The sequence below is a fragment of the Polypterus senegalus genome, chromosome 8, assembly GCF_016835505.1.
Source record: "Polypterus senegalus isolate Bchr_013 chromosome 8, ASM1683550v1, whole genome shotgun sequence".
In the NCBI taxonomy this organism is placed as follows: Eukaryota; Metazoa; Chordata; class Cladistia; order Polypteriformes; family Polypteridae; genus Polypterus; species Polypterus senegalus.
The window spans coordinates 163,264,404-163,283,121 of NC_053161.1; the positions used below are offsets into that span (position 1 = coordinate 163,264,404).

Sequence of the window (18,718 nt, forward strand, 5' to 3'; positions counted from 1 at the left end):
TGTTTAATACACGTTTTAATGCATTTCATCATGAAAATGATAAAGTATACATCTTAGTATTCTAAAATTTTCAGAGAGCTTTAGTATCAGGAATGTAATGTATTCTGTGTGACGGCTGTCAACACAACAGAAAGCCTGTTTAAAAAGCAGGTAGAGATTAATGACAGGGTTGGGGAACAATCAGGAAAGAAGCATTTAAAATGGGAATTTTCAGATTAAAGTTGACATTTTGACTTTTATCTCGAAGGAGATTTAAAAATTTTTTTTTTTATTTTAAGGACGTTGGGCTGCTACTTGGCTTGTCATGGCAAATTTGATGTCTGACCACTTCTTTTTTATTATTGGGAACTGTGCGACTTTCTGAACTTGAACTTTTGAGTCACTCCACCATGCTGTGCCACTCCACCAATTTTCTTTTGTTACTTATATCACTGTTTAAGCCACCAAATTGTACATTTTTCCTTGCCTGCACTTTACTGAGCAGGACCTCCGTTTTGCATATGGCGAAATCCTTTTGTACACATGCTTTTGCCATTGTCTTAAGAAAACACTGAACAAAGAGACTATTCATATTGATTTGCCTATTCAAATAGGTGAAATTCAGGGAGGAGTCAGGGTGGGGCTGTAGTGACATGCATGTGTGTTAAAATTCACTTTGATTGGTATTTATAAAGGAAAAGGGCATGGAACTTTGCTTATGTACAGTTTTATGCATCTGAATTTTTTGTGCATATGCATATTTCCAGTTTTGTCAGTATGCTTTATAGTGAATTCTACGCATGGCACTAAACAGGAGGCCCCAGCAGCCTTTGTACAATGTTACAATTTCATGTATTTCCTAAGATAAATAATGAGTGTCAATTGTTATAATTTTAAAATGTAAGTGTACACTGTGTAATACAGTAGATATGAGCAAGCTTAGCGGGAGCTATTAAAGAGAGAAAGTATGAAGTCATTAATGAAGGGAAAAAGCCAATTTAGAGTAGGATTTGGTAACTACTAGTTACTACTAATTGATTGTGTTCATCTTAATGAAATATGACTCAGGAATGCCCAACCCCCTAATTAAAGATAAGTGAAATATTTTTATCAAATTAATCTTTTAAAGGGTTTTGAGGAACACAGGTTTATAAAGATTAGGAGGACTGTATAATGCAACTTTACATCATTAACCCTTTGAAACCTGGCCTCGCCAGAAATTTTCAACTATTTTTAAAACAAAATATTGTGATTTATAAAACTAACATTTTATCATATAATGATAATATGATAAGCCACAATGCTATAACAACAGATTGATACTATAGAACAAGCCATACCACTTTTAGTCTTGCAGTTTTTGTCATATTTTGATATCCATTAAAATGACCTAATGCAAAAACTGCAATTTTGAGTGATATGCTTCAAAAGAATTTTTAGTACCAGAAGCAATGAACAAGAACACTTCACATTGTTTTTGCATTCTTCTGATCAATTGCCAGGCATCTCTTCTCTTGTTTCTGGCATCAAACACCTGAACTTCCTCAGGTGCAGTGCAACCGGCTCCAGGGACAACGGCAGGCAGGGAATTTGACTGGTGTGGCACACCTGTCACACCATAATGCAGATATCCTAAGGCAAACTCAAGGAGGAAAGAAACCTCCCTTGGTGCGCAAGGGCAAAAGCTCTCTTTGTCCGCTTGCATTTCTCTGCGCACACTAAGCATCTATTGTTTTCAGTTGATCTCATGCTAAAATACAACTGAAATCCTTTCCGTTTTCTTCATGAAACCTTTGAGTAAAAAACAAAGCTGATCTGCAGCTAAAAAAACAGCAGGATAGCTTGCTCAAGTAGCATAACAGCATAACTCGTCAGTGGTATAATATGTGGCAAGTTTAGTATAGCGAAGGCAGGTATTCCAGCTAGCTAGGTTATGACAGCAGAGAGGTGTAGTGGGTCTGTCAAGAATAGGACTCTATGGTGGCAGAATGCAAGATTTAGAAAGCAGAGTAGCGTAACAGTAGTGTAAGTGTAACAGATATGTGCAGGCCAGCAGAGTTATGATGACAGACAGGACGTTACAACAGCCTTTCAGGTATATAGCGCTATGTGGCTGGCACGAAAACTGGCCTGTCGGGTTTAAAACAGTGCATGCATGAACACTTAAATAGAAAGGAAAACAAAGCAATTTAAATTTGTTTCACATAAGCAGTTTATGGCTAATATTAGGTGTGTTACAAATATACTCCATCTGTACCTGAAAATTCATTTACTTAATTTATACAATTGGACCCCTGTTCATATCTTCTCTTAACCTCCATTGGCTCAGCCTGATATCACTCAAGTCAAGTATGTTTTACGTAATCATTCCAGCGTGCCTCCATGGCCTTGTGCGACTTCATTGTTGTGTTGTACAGCTAAAGTATTACCTTTCAATTGAATGCGACAACCTTTTGGAACGATAAAACTCAAGCACCTATTAACCCTTTTGATTCTATCTATTCTCTACCTTCTTGCTGACAGCAGTACAACTTATATAAGACTTATAAAGGCTTGATGTCAGTAGGAATTCCCAAGTCCATATTCCCATACTGTACTATTTTGTCCCCTAATGTTTTATTTCTAACAGGTTTCTAAGTTTTTACTTATTCACATCTTCAAATTCAGAAAAAAATATCATCTCACCATTCAATCAAAAAGTTCTATCTTGGAGTTTGCGAAAAGACACCTGTAGGACTCTGAGATGGTGAGAAATAAGATTCTCTGGTCTGATGAGACCAAGATAGAACTTTTTGGCCTTAATTCTAAGCGGTATGTGTGGAGACAACCAGGCACTGTTCATCACTTGTCCAATACAGTCCCCACAGTGAAGCATGGCGGTGGCAGCATCATGCTATGGGGGTGTTTTTCAGCTGCAGGGACAGGAAGACTGGTTGCAATTAAGGGAAAGATGAATGCGGCCAAGTACAGGGATATCCTGGACAAAAACCTTCTCCAGAGTACTAAGGACCTCAGACTGGGCCGAAGGTTTACCTTCCAACAAGACAATGACCCTAAGCATACAGCTAAAATAACGAAGGAGTGGCTTCACAACAACTCTGTGACTGTTCTTGAATGGCCCAGCCAGAGCCCTGACTTAAACCCAATTGAGCATCTGTGGAGAGACCTAAAAATGGCTGCCCACCAACGTTTACCATCCAACCTGACAGAACTGGAGAGGATCTGCAAGGAGGAATGACAGAGGATCCCCAAATCCAGGTGTGAAAAACTTGTTGCATCTTTCCCAAGACGACTCATGGCTGTATTAGCTCAAAAGGGTGCTTCTACTAAATACTGAGCAAAGGGTCTGAATACTTAGGACCATGTGATATTTCAGTTTTTCTTTTTTTAATAAATCTGCAACAATTTCAAAAATTCTTTTTTTGTCTGTCAATATGGGGTGCTGTGTGTACATTAATGAGGGAAAAAAATTATTTAAATGATTTTAGCAAATGGCTGCAATATAACAAAGAGTGAAAAATTGAAGGGGGTCTGAATACTTTCCGTACCCACTGTGTGTGTATATATGTATATGTATATACCGGAAAGTATTCACAGTGCATCACTTTTTCCACATTTTGTTATGTTACAGCCTTATTCCAAAATGGATTAAATTCATTTTTTTCCTCAGAATTCTACACAAAACACCCCATAATGACAATGTGAAAACAGTTTAATTGAGGTTTTTGCAAATTTATTAAAAATAAAAAAACTGAGAAATCACATCCATCCATCCTCTTCCGCTTATCCGAGGTCGGGTCGCGGGGGCAGCAGCTTAAGCAGAGAGGCCCAGACTTCCCTCTCATGTACATAAGTATTCACAGCCTTTGCTCAATACTTTGTCGATGCACCTTTGGTAGCAATTACAGCCTCAAGTCTTTTTGAATATGATGCCACAAGCTTGGCACACCTCTCCTTGGCCAGTTTCGCCCATTCCTCTTTGCTGCACCTCTCAAGCTCCATCAGGTTGGATGGGAAGTGTCGGTGCACAGCCATTTTAAGATCTCTCCAGATATGTTCAATCGGATTCAAGTCTGGGCTCTGGCTGGGCCACTCAAGGACATTCACAGAGTTGTCCTGAAGCCACATCTTTGATATCTTGGCTGTCTGCTGGTCTGAGATTCCTTCAGGTGCCTTTTGGCAAATTCCAGGTGGGCTGCCATGTGCCTTTTACTAAGGAGTGGCTTCCGTCTGGCCACTCTACCATACAGGCCTGATTTGTGGATTGCTGCAGAGATGGTTGTCCTTCTGGAAAGTTCTACTCTCTCTACAGAGGACCTCTGGAGCTCTGACAGAGTGACCATCGGGTTCTTGGTCACCTCTCTGACTAAGGCCCTTCTCCCCCGATCGCTCAGTTTAGATGGCCGGTCAGCTCTAGGAAAAGTCCTGGTGGTTTCAAACTTCTTCCACTTATGGATGATGGAGGCCACTGTGCTCATTGGGACCTTCAAAGCAGCAGAAATTTTTCTTTAACCTTCCCCAGATTTGTGCCTCGAGACAATCCTATCTCGAAGATCTACAGACAATTCCTTTGACTTCATGCATGGTTTGTGCTCTGACATGAACTGTCAACTGTGGGACCTTATATAGACAGGTGTGTGCCTTTCCAAATCATGTCCAATCAACTGAATTTACCACAGGTGTACTCCAATTAAGCTGCAGAAACATCTCAAGGATGATCAGGGGAAACAGGATGCACCTGAGCTCAATTTTGAGCTTAATGGCAAAGGCTTTAAATACTTATGTACATGTGCTTTCTCAATTTTTTTATTTGTAATAAATTTGCAAAAATCTCTTTTTTCACGTTGTCATTATTGGGTGTTGTGTGTAGAATTCTCAGGAAAAAAATGAATTTAATCCATTTTGGAATAAGGCTGTAACATAATAAAATGTGGAAAAAGAGATTGTGAATACTTTCCGGATGCACTGTGTGTGTATTATATATATATATATATATATATATATATATATATATATATATATATATATATATATATATATGTAAAAATAATACACACACACACACACGTACTCGCTTTGCTTGCCCACCCCCATGTTTGGTTTACCGCATATAAAATTTAAAGAGATTGTTATTGGATATGCCATCGATCATCTGCTGTCTTTTTGCTGCTTGTGAGCTGCCTGTTCTGCTTGTCGCATGTTGTTGTTTTAAGAGCTGGGAGCACATGATGCGTGTCTGCTAAATGCAATCCAACAACTGCTAGGGTTAGATGTCAGTGGACTTGTTTTGAATGATGGCTCACTGCCTTGTCTTGCGTGATGTTGTAAAAACAATACAGTGGGATGCAAAAGTTTGGGCAACCTTGTTAATAGTCATTATTTTCCTGTATAAATCGTTGGTTGTTACGATAAAAAAATGTCAGTTAAATATATCATATAGGAGACACACACAGTGATATTTGAGAAGTGAAATGAAGTTTATTTGATTTACAGAAAGTGTGCAATAATTGTTCAAACAAAATCAGGCAGGTGTATAAATTTGGGCACCACAAAAAAGAAATGAAATCAATATTTAGTAGATCCGCCTTTTGCAGAAATTACAGCCTCTAAACGCTTGTAGGTTCCAATGAGAGTCTGGATTGTGGTTGAAGGTATTTTGGACCATTCCTCTTTACAAAACATCTCTAGTTCATTCAGGTTTGATGGCTTCCGAGCATGGACAGCTCTCTTTAACTCACACCACAGATTTTCAATTATATTCAGGTCTGGGGACTGAGATGGCCATTCCAGAACGTTGTACTTGTTCCTCTGCATGAATGCCTTAGTGGATTTTGAGCAGTGTTTCAAGGTCGTTGTCTTGTTGAAAGATCCAGCCCCGGCGCAGCTTCAGCTTTGTCACTGATTCCTGGCCATTGGTCTCCAGAATCTGCTGATACTGAGTGGAATCCATGCATCCCTCAACTTTGACAAGATTCCCAGTCCCTGCACTGGCCACACAGCCCCACAGCATGATGGAACCACCACCATATTTTACTGTAGGTAGCAGGTGTTTTTCTTGGAATGCTGTGTTCTTTTTCCTCCATGCATAATGCCCCTTGTTATGCCCAAATAACTCAATTTTAGTTTCATCAGTCCACAGCACCTTATTCCAAAATGAAGCTGGCTTGTCCAAATGTGCTTGAGCAGACCTCAAGCGGCTCTGTTTGTGCTTCCTCTGCATCACTCTCGCATACAGCATCTCCTTGTGTAAAGTGCGCCAATGGTTGAACGATGCACAGTGACTCCATCTGCTGCAAGATGATGTTGTAGGTCTTTGGTGCTGGTCTGTGGGTTGACTCTGACTGTTCTCACCATTCGTTGCTTCTGTCTATCCGAAATCTTTCTTGGTCTGCCACTTCGAGCCTTAACTTGAACTGAGCCTGTGGTCTTCCATTTCCTCAATATGTTCCTAACTGTGGAAACAGACAGCTTAAATCTCTGGGACAGCTTTCTGTATCCTTCCCCTAAACCATGATGGTGAACAATCTTTGTCTTCAGGTCATTTGAGAGTTGTTTTGTGACCCCCATGTTGCTACTCTTCAGAGAAAATTAAAGGAGGAGGGAAACTTACAATTGACCCCCTTAAATACTCTTTCTCATTATAGGATTCACCTGTGTATGTAGGTCAGGAGTCACTGAGCTTACCAAACCAATTTGAGTTCCAATAATTAGTTCTAAAAGTTTTGGAATCAATAAAATGACAACGGTGCCCAAATTTATGCACCTGCCTGATTTTGTTTGAACAATTATTGCACACTTTCTGTAAATCCAATAAACTTCATTTCACTTCTCAAATATCACTGTGTGTGTCTCCTATATGATATATTTAACTGACATTTTTTATCGTAACAACCAACGCTTTATACAGGAAAATAATGACTATTAACAAGGTTGCCCAAACTTTTGCATTGTTCTTTATTTCCGGCCCCAGGCGTGGTTAAATCTCTTTCTTGCAGGACGTATAACGCTGCTCACGTTGTGAAGGGGTGTGAAGTAGGGCAGCTGCTATTGCGCTGCCCATCAATCATTTTAAAGCCTGTACAGTTGCTCTCCTTTTAGCCACTTCATGTCTCTGCTGCTCGCATTGTGATCGCTTCTCCGTGATCATAAATATACACCTGAGCGAATTGTGTTTTCTTTGAAATTAAACTTGTTGTTGGTTTAACTGTTGCAGGACCAAAGATTCTTATAATGTATGATCCGTTATTGTGTAAATCTGCGTTTTGTGCATTGAATGATGTGAATGCGAAAAGACTTTGTTTTCTGTTCTTTTCCTTTTATTTCTGACCTTGCTTCGTCCTGCTATTTTTTCAATTACACCTCGTCCTGATGATTAATTTCCTTTTGTCTGCGCTAATGTAATCTTTTAGTCGTCAACGTTTCATTTATAATGTATTGCCCTTTATATGCTTTATATGCACTGAGACACCTGTATCTGTGTGTGCTACTTCCCTTTACACTACTGATTTTTTTTTTTTGCTGGCCGTGCTCTGATATTGCTTGTAAGTAGGGTGTGTCTTGCAAGTATCTCATGTTCTATATCCCCGCGATCTTTCATCTCGAGGGTCTTTTATTTGTCTTCCGTGATCTTAATGTGAAGATCACGTATCATCTCCTAGTCATTCCCTCCGAGAGAGAGAAAGAGAGGAGATAAACACAACTTGTAAGGCAAATGCATAAAATGAACCATTATCTATAAGTTAAAAAAAAAAATACATAGCCAGTCATTTTATGCTGGAGCCTAGGAGTGTGTGTATGTACAGTATTGCCTATGATAATATCTTCATTTTTGTTTTAAAGATGTGCAAGCTGAAATTACAGTGTGTCACTCACTTTGAAAAAAATCAATCAAAAAACACTTTGAGAATCCATGCATTCACTGTCTCATGTAATGTAACAGGATACACTACCGTGTATGCGCAAAACGAGCACCTAGGTATGTACGGTCAGCACACAACAAGTTGAGCAAGCATAGCTGCCAAAAAATGAGTGAGCAAACAGCATCAGGGGATAAAATAGCCTTGCAATGTACATTGTTAGATTTAATTGCAAGATTTGGATCATCCTCACTCACATGTAGGTGGGTTGGCTTTGAAAAGACAGATGTGGCTCAAAAGATGGCAATCTAGAAACTTTGTAGGGAAATCGGTTGCCATTGACAACTAACTTGTTTTACCATCTGCAAACTAACCACTGCACAGAACATGAAGAATATGAAAAGCTTCAGGAGTCAGCTGACATGATAGATCTAAATCTCTCAAGGTACAAGCACAAAAATACAATCAGGAAACTTTAGTGGAATCTTTCTGCAAAAAAAGAGCCATGTGACAAGAAAGGCAACAGATGGCATGAGATAACAAACGTCACCAACATCGCAAAAGATAATGGTGCCAATTCAAGCAGTTAAAATGGATGGTTTCAAACAACTTTTGAATATTTTAGTCCCAAGATGGACACTGCCTGGCTGAAAATATATTTCGGCCAAACAGCTCTGCCTAAATCGTATGATTCATGTCGCCAGACTCAAACACATGAACCGCAGAAGGTTTCACATTTTGCCACATTTTGATTTATAGTCAAGCCAAACATCTGAGCTATACCTCTCCTTGCCACTTCTTTTCATCGAAAAAACCTGTGAACTGCAAACCTACTGCGTGCAAACATCCTGCTTCCTGGAATACCACAATTGTAACATCACTGTGCAAATTCTGAAAGATGTGCTGGCATCATGGTCACTGCAAGAAGACTGCATAGTTTGCATGACAGACACTGGGGCTAATGTTGTCAGTGCCCTGCAGATTAACAACTGGAAGAGGCTTTCTTGTCATGGACATAGACTTCATATTACAATCAGTGATTAATTTGGGCTCCTCTATAAAATTCCATTTAAGTGAAATGGATCTAGTACAGATCCCTGTAGGTGTCAGACAAAAAAAAAAAAAAAATCTTTCAATTAATTTTTATTTTTTTAAGAATCATATGTCTATAAGGTGCATTGTATTTTGCAAGCCATCTTCGTTGAAGTCATCGATTCCAAACCATATTTTTTCCACACATCCTAGACTCCTTGCCCCGCTCCATCCTGCCACTATGGCTGCAGAAGTCAGGAGCAGGTGATGACACAAGGGAGGAAGCAAAAAACGAAAAGAGAGTCTTTTGGCAGCTATTAAAAAGAGAGAGAAAAAGAAAAAAAAAAGGAATTCAGAGAAGATGAGTCTCTTCACACTGTCATTGAAAAAAGCTACTTGATGGTACCTCAGGTGGACTTTGACGAAAATCCACTTGAGTAATGGAAAACACAAAACATACATTTTCCCAAATTGGGGAAACTTGCAAAAAATATCTGCCTCCTTGCTTCAAAGAGTGTTTTTTTTCTCAAAAGATCAACTCACAGTAAAATCGTTCATGCCACATGGTTGGTTTCATTTTGATTGACCGCTGTATTTATGCAAGAACTTACACAAGCCGATAGAAAACATATCCTTATCTCGATATGTGATAAAATGACAATTTCCATGACCATTTTGTTATTACAAACATGTGTCGGAAACATGGAAGGCATGTCTTATTACACTTTAAAGTTTTCTGCTTCATCTGTAAGATCTTAGGCTTTTATTTTTTGGTGATGCCTCATGTCCCATGAAGGCTTCAGTGTAAAATGCATAGACTGACTAGAAAATGTTTATAGAAAATGCTTAACTTTAGAACACAATTTCGTTTGACAAATATTTCAGAAGAAATAAATTTGCCTTCAAAAATACCAAAATACTATCGTTAAATAGGCAAAGTTGCAGTTCTGATGATCTGCTACCCTGAAGATCACTGGAACTCCAATATCACAAACATACTGAACAGTCTAATATTGAGCTATTTGAATGCTTTCACTTTTGAATCCCAGGCTTAAAGTATATGTGGTGTTACTTTAATAAACACAACTGAGCTCTTATATTTCCCAAAACAGGTAATATTATGCTTTCTAAGTTAGTAACTTACTAAAAGAATTCTTCACATTTTACCAAATAATATTTCACCTCAATTTCCACATAAAAAGTATGAGACTGCCTGATCCTAAAACTTCCATATATTTTTATTTTGCACTTACTTTTTCCAGACTGATTTGAAGGTGATGGTTGATCTTCAGGAGCTTTAAGAGATGAAACTTCCTCAGTCCTCTTTGTGTCAGAATTTAATGATTCAAACTTCACCTTGACATCACCATATTTAATAATTTTCCATTCCTGTGTCTCAATGTTGACAGAAATCTCATTATGTTCTTTAATGCCCGATGACTTCAATTCATAGGTTTCATCCTTACTGCCCAGACTCTCTTGTTTAGGGTGGATAGACTTCCATTCACAGTCATCTTCCTCTTTAATATTTACAGCCATTTTCTCCATAATATCAATCTGACTTGTCTCTTGTTTCAGTTCCATCTTGGCTTTACAGTAAAGCACCAGCACCTTCCTTTGCTGTTGAAAGAACAGAATTAAATTCTATCAAACTGCACCATTCAGCTCTAACAAAATTTCAATTTCTTTTCAAAACATCATACCAACCGAGGTCCCTGGCAAGTAAGACGGCCTAGAGAAACCACACTATAGTATGTTAACAGTAACTCAGCACTGTTCATATCAAATTAGTATTATTAAATCAAATTATTAAACACATCTAGAAGAGTGGAGTGAAGGTCCAACAGGTTTGAGAAAGACCACCTCACAAGGTTGGCTTACAGGTATTGTGTATATAATTAAAAAGTGATTAATGCCAGGAAACCAGAAGTTCTTGATGTATTAGTTCAATTCAACTCTGTTTAGTTTTTCTTAACACTCTTCATTGAATGCAGGGGACATAGCGTTGGGACAAGTTTTCAGCTAAAATCCACATACTAGCTTAACAAATGACTAATTACACAATGACTAAAGATAGTGTGAACTTGAACCCGGACACAGACAGACGGACATCGTTGGATCCTCCACACACCTGTTTATTTACAATAACTATTTACAGTTAGTCACGTGCACTCCCCAGTGCCTCTTGCACCATTCCCCAAAGTCCAGGCCTCACAGTTTCTATGCCTCTCTCTCCTGGCCGCCTCTAATCCTCTTTCCAGCTCCATCTCTCTGCCACCCGACTTCCGCCAATGACTGGAGGGAGGCGGCCCCTTAAATAGGAACCCGGATGGGCTCCAGCTGCTTCCTCCACAGACACGCCCCAGTGTGGCGGAAGTGCCGGCTGCGCATCCGGAAGCCGTCTGGGTGTCCCCCGTCGTCTTCCCCCCAGCACTTTCTGGTGTGGCGGAAGTGCTGGGCTCCAGGGATATCCAGGCACCGGGGCGCTGGCCGTGGGTCCCTACAGGGCTGGGCTTCCAAGCCCTTCACCCGAGGCCCCCAACATAACCAGGACGGAAGCCCCCTCGCGGTCTGGAGGAGGTGCAAGCCCTCCTCCGGTCCTCCTGGGCGTCCCGGCCGGGCTCCAGCCCCGGCTGGGGACCACAATTGACACACAAATTTATTTAATCAGGCAGTAAACCAAAGTAGTCTAAAATGGATTAACATAAATGGAACCCAACAATATCTGTCGATTAAATAATTGTTGAAATATGACAACGGAAGAGAAGAAAAACTCTAGTCAGCAGCATCATTGGAAAAAATAAATGACTTTGTGGGTCTTGAGGTGGATGTTGGGGATTTTATAACAGAGAAAGTCAAAGACAAAGTTGGACTCTGTCACAGTTGTGGAGATCTAGGCCAAATGGCAGCCTACTCCCTTCTTAAGATTTTCTTATTATATTTCTAAGACAACAAAGTGCAAACAGAGTATTAATATGGGACATCATCATCTTATTTTTTTGGCTGCTCCAGTTAGGGGTTGCCACAGTGGATCATCTTTTTCCAAATCTTTGTGTATACGGCATCTTGTTCTGTTACACCCATCACTTGCATGTCCTCTCTCACCACATCCATAAACCTTCACTTAAGCCTTCATCTTTTCCTCTTTCCTGACAGCTCTATCATTAACATTCTTTTCCCCAATATACCCAGCATCTCTCCTCTGCACATGTCCAAACCAACGCAATCTCACCTCTCTGACTTTGTCTCTCAACTGTTCAACCTGAGCTGACCTTCTAATGTACTCATATCTAATCCTATCCATCCTCGTCACACTCAGTGCAAATCTTAGCATCTTTAACTCTGCCACCTCCAGCTCTGTCTCCTGCTTTCTGGTCATTGCCACCATCTCCCACCCATATAACATAGCTGGTCTCACTATTGTCCTGTAGACCTTCACTTTCATTTTTGCTGATACCCGTCTGTCACAAATCACTCCTGACATTCTTCTCCACCCATTCCACCCTGTCTGCACTCTCTTTTTCACCTCTCTTTCACAATCCCCATTACTCTGTTCTGTTGATCTCAGGTATTTCAGCTCATCCACCTTTGCCAACTCTACTCCCTGCATCCTCACCATTCCGCTGGCCTCCCTCTCATTTGCACACATGTATTCTGTCTTGTTCCTACTGACCTTCATTCCTCTCCTCTCTAGAGCAAACCTCCAACTCTCCAGGGTCTCCTCGACCTGCTTCCTACTCTCGCTACATACTAGGGCAAATTACAATGTGAAAATCAAGCAGACCTTATTGAAGATAGCACCAATAACATCAAGCATAATCATAAATCACTCTTCAAGATAAAGATGACAATATAGAGTGTAACAGAACTGACCGGTGCAAGAAAAATCAAATCAGCAAATATACAAAAACACAAAAGTAGACATGAAAAGCAGCTAGAATTTTTCCTCATAAATTTTAATTGGGGAGCAAAGCAAGAAGTTTTACATGTCAAAGAACTAGAAGACATTCTTGACAACTTACGAGTTTGTATTCCATTAAGCCAGTTGGTTACTTGTATATCTGCTCATCTGTGACACGAGAGATTCCTGAAATTGAGCCTGAGATAATTAGATACAAGTAAGGGTTATATGCACATTAGTCAGCTTACACCTGACTGCATTTTACTGAGCTGTATGACACAAACAATTTGCATCCTGCATCACTTAACAGGCTGACTGTAGCTTTTTTTAAAGCTTAATGTCTTCATAATAATGAAGTACTATATGATTCTGAATATTTTCATCCCTAAATCAAAAAAGTAAAACCGACTGTAATAAAACACTAAGGTCTATGTGTGTGTTGGAGTGATTAGATTTTAATTATAAAAAAAAATGCTATTACAAAACAAGCAAATATGTGAAATCAAAAAGAAGCTGGAAATGTGTTTTTCTGCTTTTTTTATTTTGTGTTAAAGTTGATTTAATTTTGTGCTGACTTGTGTGTGTATTAAAAAGTGAGTCTATCCCTTTAACAACATTACCTGGAGTGACAAATCCATTGGATTCAGTGGGTTTGACAATGCATATGTTAAACTGGAAATTTGAAACAGGAAGAGAAGACGACATGAAAAGAGTCATATGTCTTGATCTAATGCTATTGTTGAGACTGTTTATACGCTTTTCAACAGATAAGAGCTGCACCTATGTGCACAAACACTAATGTTTTTGTATTTTTTTTTTTTTAATAAAACACTGAAAAGTATATACAAGATATTATACCAGCATCTACAAAAAAACAACAGTTTTTCACTGTATCATTGTTTTTTTTTGTGCTAAGAAACTGTGCTGGAATTTTTAAAGCTTTTTTTCCAACCATACAGGAGCAAAAGTAGCTGGAAAAGTTAATTGTACATGTACATGTTCTTGTTAATTGTATTTGAATTAGCATCTACAGTTGTGCTTGAAAGTTTGTGAGCCCTTTAGAATTTTCTGTATTTCTGCATAAATATGACCTAAAACATCATCAGATTTTCACTCAAGTCCTAAAAGTAGATAAAGAGAAACCAGTTAAACAAATGAGACAAAAATATTATACTTGGTCATTTATTTATTAAGGAAAATGATCAAATATTACATATTTGTGAGTGGCAAAAGTATGTGAACTTTTGCTTTCAGTATCTGGTGTGACCCCCCTTTGCAGCAATAACTACAACTAAACGTTTCGGGTAACTTTTGATCATTCCTGCACACCGGCTTGGAGTAATTTTAGTCCATTCCTCTGTACATAACAGCTTTAACTCTGGGATGTGGGTGGGTTTCCTCACATTAACTGATTGCTTCAGGTCCTTCCACAACATTTCGATTGGATTAAGGTCAGGACGTTGACTTGGCCATTCCAAAACATTAATTTATTCTTCTTTAACCATTCTTTGGTAGAATGACATGTGTGCTTAAGGTCGTTGTCTTGCTGCATGACCCACCTTCTCTTGAGATTCTTTAGAATTCTCTGATATAATTCAGAATTCATTGTTCCATCAATGAAAGCAAGTCGTCCTGGACCAGATGCAACAAAACAGGCCCAAACCATGATACTACCACCACCATGTTTCACAGATGGGATCAGGTTCTTATGCTGGAATGGAGTGTTTTCCTTTCTCCAAACATAACGCTTTTCATTTAAACCAAAACGTTCTATTTTGGTCTCATCTGTCCACAAAACATTCTTCCAATAGCCTTCTGGTTTGTCCACGTGATCTTTAGCAAACTGCAGATGAGCAGCAATGTTTTTTTTGGAGAGCAGTGGCTTTCTCCTTGCAACCCTGCCATGCACACCATTGTTGTTCAGTGTTCTCCTGATGGTGGACTCATCAACACGAACATTAGCCAATATGAGAGAGGCCTTCAGTTGCTTAGAAGTTACGCTGGGGTCCTCTGTGACCTCGCCAACTATTACACACCTTGCTCTTGGAGTGATCTTTGTTGGTCGACTACTCCTGGGGAGGGTAACAATGGTCTTGAATTTCCTCCATTTCTACACAATCTGTCCGACTGTGGATTGGTGGAGTCCAAACTCTTTAGAGATGGTTTTGTAACCTTTTCCAGCCTGATGAGCATCAACAACTCTTTTTCTGAGGTCCTCAGAAATCTCCTTTGTTTGTACCATGATACACTTCCACAAACATGTGTTGTGAAGAGCAGACTTTGAAAGATCCCTGTTCTTTAAATAACACAGGGTGCCCACTCACACCTGATTGTCATCCCATTGATTGGAACACCTGACTGTAATTTCACCTTCAACTAACTGCTACTCCTAGAGGGTCACATACTTTTGCCACTCACAAATATGTAATATTTGATCATTTTCCTTAATAAATAAATGACAAAGCATAATATATATTTGGATAGGAATATAACTAACAAGGTGGTTAAGTTTGCAAATGATACCAAGATAGGTGGATTAGCAAATAATTTGGATTCTGTTATATCATTACAAGACTTGGACAGCTTACAGACAGATTTGTGGCAGATGGAAATTTAATGTTAGTAAATGTAAAGTATTACACATAGGAAGAAAAGATGTTAGGTTTGAATACACAATGGGTGGTCGGAAAATCAAGAGTACACCTTATGAGAAGGATTTAGAAGTCGTAGTGGACTCTAAGTTATTGACTTCCCAACAGTGTTAGAAGCCATTAAGAAGGCAAACAGAATGTGAGGTTATATCCTGTAGCACAATGTGTGAAGTACAAATCCAAGGGGGTTCTGCTCAAGCTTTAACACTAGAATTACCAGAGTCTATGAAAAAACTCGTAGATCCGGCCCACCTTAAAACCGTTCTCACCTCTCTGGCAGCGTCCTTTGTCTTAAAAATGTGCCGATTAAAACAAGCAGCAAGCAGCTGGCTATTCCATCCCCCACCGTCACAGAACGTTCACTAAGTTTTCCTAGCTCATGCCTTGTTTGATTATCTGGGAGTAACAGCACAAGTACAGACGCAAACCAAGTGTATGTGTGTACTGTATAATATTAACAAAAAGAGCAGCTTACTACTGAAAACGGCAAATATAGGAGTGAGTGCAGATTGAATCGGGGACTCTTGATTACACTTGGTTTGCATCTGTACTTGCGCTGTTACTTAGTGTCAGATCGGGGGAGGGGAGGGGTTAGAGCGCATGACCTTATTCAATACAGCAGGACCAAGGCACATGTTGACCTTTTTTTTTCTTTCAGTACATGTGCCTTCCCTGTTTATTTATATATCTAGTGACTTCTCTGCCTGTCTGTCTATCTATTACGCAGTGCTCTGTCTGTCTGTGTGTTATGGATCTTAAAAGTAACAGTTATAAGGACACTTGTTCATGTTAATTGCAGTCTCAATTGTTAAAAAAATATTTTAAAAGGAGCATCCCACATGAAAATATAACAATCTCATTAACTGACAGTGCATCCCAGTTTATAAATTTTATGTCCGATTGTGGTTAAAAAGAAAAAAAAAATAACACTTACTCCTCAGGGGGGAATCAAACTCAGGTTTCTGAGGCACGACAAGCCCGCTATGCTCGAGGTCAGCTACTCTTACCACTACACTACGGATGCTGTTCTATGGTCCTGAAGCCTTTTGTGAAAGTGTTTATTTGATGTTTGGACTTCATACTTTATACATTCTATAGTTTATGCCTATATTTTGCAACATTTATTACTAAAATATGAAAAAGTTTCTGTTTTAACAATGTGTTTACACAGATTACTGTAGAAATGGAACACACATGAAATGCGTGTGTTACAAATAACGATCTATTATTTCCACTCTAAAACTCCAGCAGTTGAGTCACTCCCAGATAAACAAACAAGGCATGAGCTGGGAAAACTTAGTGAACGTTCTGTGACGGTGGGAGATGGAATAGCCAGCTGCTTGCTGCTCGTCTTAATTGGCACATTTAGAAGACAAAGGACGCTGGCAGAGAGGTGAGAACGGTTTTATGGTGGGCCGGATCTACGAGTTTTTTCGTAGACTCTGGTAATTCTAGTGTTAAAACACACTGGTGAGGCCTCATTTGGAGTACTGTGTGCAGTTTCAGTCTCCTGGCTATACAAAGCTCATAGCAGTGCTAGAAAAGGTCCAGAGAAGAAAGACTAGGTTCATTCCAGGTCTACAGGGGATGAATTACAAAGAAAGATTAAAAGTTTAAGCAAAAGTAGATTAAGAGTTGACGTGATTCAAATTTTAAAATTATGAAAGGAATTAGTACAGTGGATTGAGACTTATTTTACTTATTTACTTCATCAAGAACACTGGGACACAGTTAGAAACTTGTTAAGGGTAAATTTCACACAAATATTAGGAAGTTTTCTTTACACAAAGAACCACAGGCACTTGGAATAAGCTACCAAGTAGCATGGTAGACAGTAGGACTTCAGGGACTTTCAAAACTGCAGGCTGAATAGCCTGTTCTCGTCTAGATTGTTCTAATGTTGTAATATTCTAAACCCACAGTAATTTGTTGGTCTCTACAATTTTGTAAATTGTAATTTAATCTGAAATTCAAAAAAAACTAATTTTTCACTGTGCAACATTGGATGCTTGTATAAAAATGATAACAGCTTTTAAATTTTTGTGCCAATGACAGGATGTAGTGCGATTTCCAGAACTACCCTCTTGGGAACTGAAATCTGCAAACTGGCAGAACCCACCCCAGAGCAAAACAAGAACAAAACAATGATTCATAACAACACTCCAACCATAATACTATACGTAAATGATACCAAAAGATTCCTAACCTCAAGAAATATAGAACATACATAAGAACATATGAAATTTGACAAACGGGTGGAGATCATCGAGTCTGTCAAGTTTTTAGTTTAGCTAACAGCTAACCTGTCTTCATATCTCATCCTAATACTTCTTAAAGGTTGTCAAGGTTTCTGCTTCAACTACAAGGCTTGGTAGATTGTTTCACATTCTCTCAACTCCTTGCATAAAGAAGTGCTTTCTGGCTTTAGGCCTAAATGCATTTCAGCTTAATTTCCACTAATGTTCTTGAGTACATGATTCAACTTTGTGTTGAAAAAAATTCTTTTAAAATATATTTTATCAATGCCTTTGACAAGCTTAGGGAATTAAACCTGTTTAGTTGTGAGGAGACTGCGTGGGGACCTAATCCAGGTTTTCAAAATGTTATGTGTATGACATGACAAGTCCTTTGATGAACTTGGTTTGTCTCCTCTAGGCAGCTCCAATATCACACAACCATAAAGAAAAAGTCAGAAAAAAATACCAAACCCTTCTGAACCATAGTAGTGATGTGTTGCATGTTGATTGGAACCTGCAAGTTAAGAATTTTACTGTACCCTGTACATGTGACAACAGTGAACCTATAAAGCTGTAGAATTCAGTCTACCAGCCCCACTGTATAATCTGACTCCTCACTGTCTTTTAATAGACCCCAATTCTGCAAATCAATCTTGCACAATGTACCAAAGACTGAGTGGAGAAAGATATGCATGAATCATAAGCTGTCAGCTACACATTTCCCTCTATATTTATGTAATATATGGACTGTACATGCAACATATAAGTGAAACCATGAATTGCGAGTAACTTGGTTTGTAAGTGTTTTGCAAGACGAGCTAAAAATTTTAATAAATTTTGACTTGATAAACAAGAGATGTCTTGCAATACGAGTAGTACATATACGCTTTGTCTGCCAAGCACCACGTGATCACAACTGAGCTGATGGTTCTTCTCTCTCTCGCTCGGGATTGTGGATAATCGTCTCCCATTCTCCATCTGAGTCAGCGTGCCTCACTCATATAGTCAACAACTGTATTAGCGTATACCGTTTACTATAGCATGGTGACCGTGTGTGTGTTG

General features: G+C 39.0%; 1 protein-coding gene across 1 annotated transcript in view; it reads right to left on the minus strand.

Annotated features, from left to right (window-relative positions):
* The window catches only part of LOC120533373 (zinc finger protein 260-like), an 87,488-nt gene that overhangs the window by 61,817 nt on the left and 6,953 nt on the right, over positions 1 to 18,718 (minus strand). The window contains exon 2 of the mRNA XM_039760225.1: positions 10,121 to 10,487. Coding sequence (XP_039616159.1) covers positions 10,121 to 10,451 — 331 coding nt within the window. The 5' untranslated portion in view covers positions 10,452 to 10,487. The remainder of the gene's footprint in view (positions 1 to 10,120; positions 10,488 to 18,718) is intronic.